The sequence below is a fragment of the Herpailurus yagouaroundi genome, unplaced genomic scaffold (genome assembly GCF_014898765.1).
Source record: "Herpailurus yagouaroundi ecotype Mexico unplaced genomic scaffold, PumYag 160, whole genome shotgun sequence".
Classification (NCBI taxonomy): domain Eukaryota; kingdom Metazoa; phylum Chordata; class Mammalia; order Carnivora; family Felidae; genus Herpailurus; species Herpailurus yagouaroundi.
Genome location: NW_024412401.1, coordinates 52,611,022 through 52,620,647, shown reverse-complemented (window position 1 = coordinate 52,620,647; position 9,626 = coordinate 52,611,022). Strand labels below are relative to the sequence as shown.

At 64.6% G+C, this 9,626-nt stretch overlaps 1 protein-coding gene across 3 annotated transcripts in view; it reads left to right on the top strand.

Moving 5' to 3' along the window:
* Positions 1-1,315: 1,315 nt before the first annotated feature.
* FIBCD1 (fibrinogen C domain containing 1) overlaps positions 1,316-9,626 on the top strand; it is a 31,998-nt gene continuing 23,687 nt past the window's right edge. Inside the window, exons 1-2 of one of the 3 annotated variants that reach the window (XM_040482659.1) lie at positions 1,316-1,422; positions 3,040-3,152. In XM_040482659.1, the coding sequence (XP_040338593.1) occupies positions 3,081-3,152 (72 nt within the window). In that variant the 5' untranslated portion in view covers positions 1,316-1,422; positions 3,040-3,080. Of the gene's footprint in view, positions 1,423-2,488; positions 2,635-2,868; positions 3,153-9,626 lie in introns of those variants that run through there. The other 2 variants (XM_040482660.1, XM_040482661.1) reach the window with 2 other exon arrangements.

Sequence of the window (9,626 nt, the reverse complement as noted above, 5' to 3'; positions counted from 1 at the left end):
AAGCACCCTGGGTTCCCAGGTTCCCGCTCTCCCGAGGTCCTGGCTGGTCCCCAGATAGCCTTGATCCCACGCCGGCCAGTTGGGAACACCTGCGATGGGGCTGTGAGGACACCAGCCTTGTCAAAAGGGAAGGGGGGGGCACTGTCCCCTCTGTGGGGCCGGCTTCGATTTTTCTTACGCGGATCTCGGGGTCAATGAACTGAGTGAGGGTGGCCCTCCCCTCTCCCCGAGACACCAAGTGTGTGAGGTGAATACAGCGTGTAAAGCACTGAGCAAATGGCTGCAGGCTCATGCCAGAGCTGCAGCAGGCCTGATTCTTCTCCTGGGGTGCCCAGGGGGTGGGTAGGCGAAGATCGTCCTTGACACACGTCCTCACTGCACCCTCTCAAGGGCAGGAAAGCAAGGAGCCTGCTGTCCAGCAGGTGAGACAACCGGCCGCCAGCAGTGCCAGGAGGCGCCGCTAGGTGGCGCCCACTCACCTGTCCAACTGTCCTCCCGCGGGCCTGGGAGCGGATCTCCAGCCAGCATCCTCCGGCTTGCACCTGCCGGCACAGCCTATTGTCACTCTCCATTCTCTGCCTTTGCTGTAATGCCTTCTTCCCCAGCCTCCAGACATCCCGGCCTGCCAGGCCTGGCTCACGCCTCTCCTTCTTCAGGATGCTTTCCCTGCTCCCTCAGAGCACGCGTTCCCAACCTCGGTTGACCCTCCGCACCGCCCTGGTCTCAGAGTCTCAGTTCAGGGTTTCCCCCTCCCCAGCAGGGTGCTCTTTTGTCTGCACGTAGACACATCTGGAGTTTACATCCTCTCCCCAAATCAGTGCCACAGACTTGCAGTCCCAGCCTTGTGCCTGCAAACTTCACAATTCCCCCACCAAGAAGGGGGAGGTCCTGATTTCTTTCCACGCGGAAACCAAGGCTACAGACGACAGGAAATCTGCCCAAGGTCGTAGCAGGAAAGTTTGAAATCTGCTGCGGTGATTCAAGGAGCCCTCTCTTAGAATTTCGCAATGAGCCCTTCCAAAGAGGGTGCTGTTAATCTTTTGGTACACATGGGGAAACTGAGGCTCAGAGAGGCGCAGTAGCTTGCCCCAGGCCACACAGCCAGGGCTCTGTGCTTTCCACTACACCCCTCTGAGCAAGCCGGATGGCCCCCTCGGTCACCTGCCAATCCCTTTAACCCACAGGGAAGGGGGCGGAGGGGAAGAAGGGTGCGATCCGGAAAGAGCCTGGACTCCACACAGGTCCCGCGCCCCCCAGCCAGTGCTGTGGGATCCTCCCCAGCCACCCAGGCGGCCTCCCCGTGGGGCGCAAACGGGGTGGGGCGCAAACGGGGTGGGGCTGCAGGTGGGGCAGCCGGCAGCCCTGGGAGGCAGAGGAGGCTGCGCCAAACAGCTGGCGTGTTGCGAACCCAGCTGCTGGTGGGTGAGTGACAGTCGCTCAGACGGCATGGGGGGCACGGGGTCCCGGGGCTTCCGGGCTCAGGGCGCGGCCACCGCGCAGGCTGGGCGCGGCCCCCACCCCCAGGCAGCCCGCGTTGCCTGTGCGGGCCTTGGAGAGGGGCCGGGAGAGGGACGAAGATGGGGCGACAGACTGGCAGCCGGTGGGGAAGAGACGAAGACGGTGCCAGGGAACAGCGTGGCGGGCCAAGGCTCCCCGGGAGCCGGAAAACAGCTCTGGGGAGAAGCGGGGGGCGGAAAATAGGGGTGTCTACTCTGAAGCTGGGGGAGCTGAAGGGATGGAAGAAAGGGGCGGAGGAGGGGCAGCCGGCGGGGCTCCCGCGGCGGCCTGGGGAGGGGGCGGCCCGCAGAGAACGCGGCGTCGGGCCGTGTGGGCGCCTCCCGGTCAGAAGCTACAATAGCATCTCGTTAACGGCGCAGATTAAGGACTTTGTCAATTACCTCCGAAGGCTGCGCCGGGCGGATTAAATGCTTTTAAAAGTGCTGCTGGTGGGAGGGGGCGACTGAAAAGCCCCCTCCCTGCACAAATCCCCACTCTCCGGAGCAGAGGAGGAGGCGGGGGCTGAGGCGGTGCGGGGCGCGCCTGGGGGACGCGGGCGATCCAGCGCGCCGAGCGGCTCCTACTCGGGACCGCGGCGCCGGCGGCTGTGGCGGCGCGGGGAGGCAGGATCCAGGGTGGCGGACTCTGGCCGGGGGCGCCCCCAGGCCGGCCTCGCTGGTGCGGATCCGGAGGGGAAGGTCCCAACGGCTTGTGACTCCAGGACGGGGCGCGCTTGCCGGATCGGAGTCCTCGGAGACCCGCAGGGGGCGCACTTCGGCCGGCCCCACCCCCTGCCCCGCCGGGGTCCCCGGGTGAGGCCTGCGCCCCGAGGGAGCGGGAGCAACGCGGCGCCGCGCCCGGGAGACGCCCGACGGCCCGGCGGGGACGCCCACTGGGCCCTCCCGGCGCCGCGCCCCCGGCGCACGGTGAGTTGGCGCGGGTCCCGCCGGAGGAAGTTTGCGAGGAGGCGCCGTCGGGGTTTCCCAGGCCCCTCCCGGAGCCGGCTGAAGGCGGGCTGGAGGCGGGCTGCCCGCTGCGGTTTGCCGCCCTCCCGGCTGGCCCCAGGGGCCTGGGGCCGGTTCTGCCCCTTTATCTGGGCCTTTTCGGAGGTGGAGTGAACTATCGCAGGCCTCCGGGGTGTGTGTGTGTGTGTGTGTGTGTGTGTGTGTGTGTGTGTGTGTGTGACACAGAGAGGGAGGGAGGCCGGGGGAGCAATAAAAGGCAAAGAGAGTCCGAGACAAAAAAGACACGGAGATTGAGAAGGAAGGAGGGAGGAGGGAGAGGAGCGCGCAGGGGGAGGCGCGGGAGCGGAGAGCGGGGACGGCGCGCAGCGCGAGCGGCGGGCGGGCGGGCTGCTCTCGCGCTCCCGCTGCCGCTGTCACCCGCGCATCCCCGCGCACCCCGTCCTCACCCGCGCACCCCCGCACACGCACCCCCGTTGGCCCGGGCCGCCTGGCGCGGGGCCCCGAGGCGGGGATCTGGCGGGCAGAACGCGCCCCGCGCCCGAGCCCGCGCCCACCTCGGCGTCTTTGCGCTCCGCAGCGGCGCGCCTCGCCGGGCGCCCCCGCCAGTCCTGCCGGAAGATGGTCAACGACCGGTGGAAGACCATGGGCGGCGCTTCCCAACTTGAGGACCGGCCGCGTGACAAGCCGCAGGTACACGCGGGCCCGGGGCGTGGGGACTTGGGGCCCGCGCGGTGGGCGAGGTGGTGGCCGCTCCGGCCGGCGGGGTGGGCGCCCAGCTCGAGGCTGGAGTTTGGGGTGCACCCCGCGGGGGTCGGGAGGCCTGGGGTGAGGCGGGCGCCCTCCTCTCCTCCTCCTCCAGAAGAGGCTTGAACTTGGGGTGCGGACGGGGGCAGCACCCCGGCAGGAGCCGCTCGCTGTGCGAGAGGGCCCTCTTGCGCCGCCAACAGCCTCCCTGTGCGCGTGTGCAGAGGGGGTGAGAGACCTATAGTTCGCAGGGTGACCAGCCTTTTAGGTAACTGTGCGACCACAGACATCACACCCTCGCTGAGTGTGTTTCCACCCCTCGGCAGTGGGCATCTTAATCACTTGCTAACTCTCCACCCTGGGCACCACCCTGTGCCAGGTGCCCGGCAGGGTGCCGATCCCCTGGATCTCCTCTGGACCCTTACACTTTAAACAGCTCTGTCTCCCCTCCCCCATACAGTAAAGGATCGATAAATATTTGTCTTATGTGAGAAGCCTGGATATCATGATTCTCCAGTTTTAAGACAAGGAAAGCGAGGCTCAGAGAGGGTTGCTCCTGCCAGAGGCCGTGAGGCTCTGCTGAGATTTGAACCTGGGTCCGAGGTTCCACGTCTGTTTGTTTGATCCTTCCTGCTGCATCTTCAGGGGCAGTGGAGGGGGCTTCAGGGGCTTGGAGGGTGCCCAGGGCTGTGCACTGGAAGGTGGCGGGGGGGTGGGGGGTGAGGGCAGAGCTCCGGGGCTGGCCAGAGACGGGGCTGGAGATTCAGAGCTGAGCGGAGGGACAGCTCTGGGGCTGCCCCAGGCCGGGTTGCCAAGGGACTGGGGCAGGCAGGCAAGATGAGGGGGGCCCCCCGCTCGCCAAGGAAAGGAAGTAATGGGGCTGCCCGTTTTAAATTTCAAATTTCTCCCAGACAGATGTCATTGGGGAAAGAGCTGTTTGTGTTCGCGATGGCAAGAAGGCGGTAGCAGGGGCGGGCCTTGCAGCCCCTCACTCTCCAGGGTTGCAACCTGCTTGTTCTGTCTGGACTGACAGGGCCGTGGTGTGGGGGCCCAGCCCTCTACAGTTTGCAGAGCTCTTTCCCGACCAGCTGGCCAACCTCCCTTCGTGCCATAGCCTGGGGGTTAGGCAGAGATGCATATTCCCACGTCACAGGGTAACGTGGCTCAGAGAGGTCGAGGCACGGCCCAGATCACACAGCATGTTAGCAGGAGAACGAGGATTCGAACCTGGGTCTGACCCCGGCGCCTTCCAATGCCTTCCAGGTAGTCTGTTTCTTTGTTTCGGGCAGGTGCACCCCCGAGCCACTCTCAGGTGTCACTCTTCTGCTGAGATCTGACTTTTTACCCTCTTAGCAAGAGCAGTCTCATCTCCTAGACTCGTTCAAGGCCATCCCCAGCCTGACCCGTTCTCCTTTCCTGTCACCCCCTTACCAGGGCTGACTGCTTGTCGTTGCCAAACTCCAGCCCCACACACGGCTGAACATTTCCAAACCTTTGCAGGTCCCAGTAGCATTTAGCTTGGGGCGCTCAGCTGCCTTCGTCTCGCTGCCTTGCCACCCCCCCCCCACCCCCAGCCCTGGGTCCCTCCTCTATCAGGAGCTCCCTTTGGACGTGTGCTCCTTCCGGGCCCCCGTCTCTACGTCTTCCCCTGGGCCCAGGCTCCTGCCCCTCCGTGTAGCTCAGACTGGGAGCTTAGGGGTATTGGCTGAACTGAAGTGCGTGAGGCCCTCAGCCAGGCGCCCTGGGTGAAGAGTCAGCAGGTGCCCCTGTGTCTCAAGGGGAAGGGGGGGCTCCTGGGGGATCTGTTTGAAATGTGCCTTCAAGGCCTCCTCCCTCTGCTGCTGCCTGGGGGCGCATATTCCAGCTGCCCGAGCCAGAGCCCCCGCCGTCCGCCCCTTGGCATCAGAGGCCGCTGAGAGCTTGTGGCCCCAGGGGCCTGGGCCAACATCAAACACCGCCTCCTTCCCCCCCCTCCCTTGGTGACCTGGCATGTAGACCTAAGCACAGTGACCGAGCCTGTGCCAGCCCCAGCCTCATTTGAAGCTTCAGGTAAGAGGCAAGCCTGCTTCGTTAGAGTTGTCCCTTCTCCCCCCAGAGCACGAAGGGGCTTTCACACCCTTGGGGCGGGAGGTGACGGTGGAACATTTGCCAGAGTTTGGAGTCTGTCAGATGAAAGGATCTAGGAATAGCAGGAAGTCCCCCTGTGGCCCGCTCCTCCTGGGCGGGGTTGGGGCGGGGCGGTGGGGAGCTGGTGGGGGGGAGCCTTGTTTCTCAGCGGCCCTGGGGTCACGCCACCCCACAGGGAGGTCGGCCTGGGCGATCCCAGGCATCGGCTCCTGACACGTGCCAAACTTCTCGCAACATTGCGGAAAGAAAAAGAACTTCTCATCGGGAAGTTCTTCCCGATGTCTAACCTAAACCCTGCGGCATTTAATTCACTCCGTGGCTATTTCTGGAGTCTCCGCCTCGGCTGGGATGCACGGCTGCGAGCCGATGCCCCCAGGAAGCTTACTTAGGGTCTCACGAGGGAAGCAAAAAAAAAAAAAAAAAATCCAAAAAAAAAAACCAAACCCTCACCAGTCAGGGACTGTCACAAGGCACCATAAAGAAAAGCAACTGTCTTCTTGTTCCCTGGGGCTTGGGTAGAGGTCACTGTGTTAGGCAGGGGCTGGGAGACAAGGAGGGTGACGTAAGGGAAGAAGGGGCCCACGGGGGTGACAAGCCAAGGACTCCCTTCTGTCCCTTACGTGCCCTCCTCCGGGCCGCCCCCCCCACCCCCACCCAGCCCCACAGAGCTCACCATCTAGCCCAGCGGGGTGGCTGTGACCCGAAGGCAGGGTGGGAGTGAAGAACCACCTCCCAGAGGAGGTGACAGTTAGGCTGAACGGTATTTGCCGCCTCCGTCCTGGAGGGAGACCAAGGTGTGTTGGGAGCCAGGAAAGAAACCAGGCAGGTGCAGAGCTGGGCAGGGCGGGATGGGGGAGGGGAGCCCGCAGGTGCCCTAGGCCGGAGGGCCCAGCGGGACCTGCCCTGGGGGCCTCTATAGCTCTAGGGGGGTTCTAAGCAGGACCTGCGGGAAGGGTCCTTTGCGGCCTTGTGCGGAACGGGTTGGCGGCGCCTGGAGGCCAGCGGGGAGGCCGTCACAGTGATTTCGAGGCAGATGACGGGCTTAGACTGGGGCAGGGCTGGGGGCACAGAGACAGAGCCGGGTGGCTGCCTGGGTGGCGGTGGGGCGGAAGAAGTCCAGTGAGGCACCGGCTTTGGAGGGGTGGAGGCCGAGTTGGTGCAGGGGACCTCCAGAGGGCTCAGGTTAGGGGTGGGGACAGGACCTGGTTCGGTGTCAGTGGGCCGGGTGGGCCATCAGGAGGCCAGGGGCTGTGGGGGGTGGGGAACAGACCCTCATGGGAAGCATATGGAGACCCCCCTCTGCCCCCCCCCGAGATGGACCCAGAGTCGAGCTCCTCTGAGGAGTAGCAAAGGTTGGGGAGCTTGGAGCCCCCAGGAGGGGTTGGACTCGGGCCGCTCTCCAGGCCCTGCCCCTCTGTCCCCTTCGGCCACTCCCCTGGGACCTTGCAAATGGCCAGAGGCTTCCGACGGTCCTCAGCACGGGGTGCCTTAAAGCCGAAGAACCGGCCCCTCGTTCTAGGGGGGTCTCTGGGACACCCCGACCCCATCCTGCCTTTGGCTGGGGTGCTCATAGGAGACGGGGGTGCTGAGCATTTGGATCCCACCTTGCCTGGCCTCCCCTGGAGGGACATTTTTCTTCTTCCCACTTTGATACTGGGAGCCCAGTCTCTGTCTACCGCGGGGGCTCCCGCACCGGCTCCCTGAGCAAACGAGGAAGAAGACCGGGGGGGGCGGGCTGGGCACGTTGGGCTGGCAGGGCATCGAGCCAGCGCGTCCCTTCCTCTTGAGCCCTCTTTTCCTCCGCCAGACCCCATGGCCGCCTCTGGAGGCTGGGGACACAGAGGAGGCAGCGGGGAAAGACGCCAGCCCTCAACTGAGGCACCTCTGGGGTTTCTTACCTCCTGCCTCCCCTCGGCCACGGGGAGCCAGCCCTGGGGGCCACGCAGGGGACGAAGCCACGTCCCTCCAGCTGGGGGCTCACGTAAGCGGTTAGTGGCAGAGTGGACCTCGAACCCCGGGCTCCTGGCACCCCTCACGCCCACCGCCTGGGATACCTTCCCAGCGCCTGCTCTCCTTGCCAGGGGAGGCGGGGGCCCTGTGTGCCCGGACCCCGGGGTGTGCACCCGGCTCTGCCACGGCCAAAGGCTGATAAAGCAGCCCCGGCCCCGTGGCCTGCTCTTTGCGCCCGGAGCCCCCCTTCTTATCTCAAGCAGATTTCTTTGCGAGACACGTAAACAGCAGCCTATAAAAAGGAAAAGTACTTCGTGTTTAAGGTGATCTCAGAAGACTAATTCTCCTCTGCTGAGTGGCCTGTTTCATCTCCAACTCCGTCATCCCCCTGCCCCTCAGGGGACCCCGTGTGGCTTTCTCGAGCCTCTTCCTCCTCTGCACCCTCCGTCTTCCCTCCAGGGACTGGGGGCTTGGGTGGAAGCAGGTGCGAGAGACGGCGAGGGTCCTGGAGACACCCGGGTGGGTGGGGGCGGATGCGGCGGGCCACTTTGCCTTGCCGGCCGGGGACCTTAATGCCATTCAGTTGGAGGACGTCGCTCAGAGCTGCTTGGGGCAAGGTGTCTCCCCGTGGACTCCGGGAGGGGCCTGATTGCTGACACAGAGCTTTGTCTCGCAAACCCCACACTCCAGACTCTGGCAAGAACGTTGTGGGAAGACGTAGCCTCGGCCCGGAGGGTGTGCTTCCAGTCACCGGCCCTGGGCTCAAATGCTGGCCCTCCCGCTCGCCTCCCGTGTGTCCTCGGCACGGGCTCTTCTGCCCTCTGCCCTCTGAGCTCTTCCCCGTGAATCCAGCCAGAGAAGGGGGCGTTAGGACGTTTCTGGGGCGGGAACACGGCTGGCGCTCGAGGCCTGGCGGTGCTAACTTGGTGCCCGCCCATCTGCAAGGCCCTGACCTACAGGTGACCGTGGGATCGGAGCAGCCTGGAGGTCGCCTTCGTTCCGTGCCCGGCCAGGAGAGGGGGCACACGGGGTCAGAGGGGGCCTTGCCCCGGGGCCCGGGGCTCAGCGTGAAGGTCATGAGTCCCGAAGCACAGTGGATCCCGGGGCCTTCACATCCTCCCCCTTTCGAGCACGGTCACCGAGAAATGGCCTGGCCCATCCGTTTTTCCTCCCATCCATGTGACAAGCGGCCGCTCTGTGCCGGGTGGGGGGAGGCGAGAGCAGGCCCGGCCCTGGGGGGGCTCTGGTGGCCCAGCCCAAGTCTCCCGGCGCCTGGGACACCCAGTGAGTGGGTGTTTGCATGAGTACACGAATGAATTCAAAGGTGGTGACTGTGGGTCTTGATAAGCACCCCCCCTTCCCCGGGGGGTGGGGGGGGGGAAGGAAGGGGCGTGGGAACACAGAGGAAGAGCATCTCCAAAACTAGATTGGGGGTGGCGGAGGGCTGGGGAAACAGTCAAGGAAGGCTTCCCGGAAGAGGTGGCCATCTAGCTGAGCTCTGAAGGAAGAGAGGGAGTTGGGTCGGCGGAAGAGGAGCAGGGGCCGTGGGCGCCTCGGGCTGAGGGACCAGCCTATGCAGAGCTGATGTGGCTTGGGGGGGTGGGGGGGGTGGGGGGCTAAGGTGTTCAGGTCCGGCTGGAGCAAGCCGTCGAGATGTGTGGAGCCCGGCACGGAGGTGCCGTCCTGGGGCCCCGGGCAGATGTGGGGAGAGGAGTCCTGGGGGTGTCACCCCTGCAGGGGCGGGCTAAGGAATTCTCTCCCTCATCTCGACCACAACCCTTCCTTGGGCGGGGGGGCGGGGGGGGGTCTGCTCGTCCGCCTGCGCCGCACCCCTGACCCCCCCCTCCTCTGGTGCCAAGCAGCAGATTCAGGAGTCACCCGTGGCATTTGAGTGCGTGCAAAAGGAGCTGTTTGCTGTATAGTACTTTCCAGTAAAGAGCAAGGTGTAAGACGAATTGCTCCTTTACGTACCACCGTGGGGAGCCTTCAATTACACCTACAGGAACCGCCCCCCCCCCCCCGCCCCGCGTTGGAGACGTGAAAATGTGCAAAATCCAGAAGGTGCACCCTAGCATCAGTGACAGAGAGAAGTAACACTTTGGGAGGAAAATAAACAACCCAACACCCCCAGATGCTCTGTGCACACTGATCGCCAGGCAATAAAAGCTGCTAATATTTATTGGACGCGCACAACGCGCCGGGCGCGGTGCCAGGGGGTTCACAGACTAACTCGCTTAAAGATGCATCACGAATGCAGAAAGTTGAACACGGGGCAGGCGGGAAACTCAGGGGTAGAAGGTGCCTGGCCCTGAGAGGAGGCAGGAGGCCGGGGGGGGGGGGGGG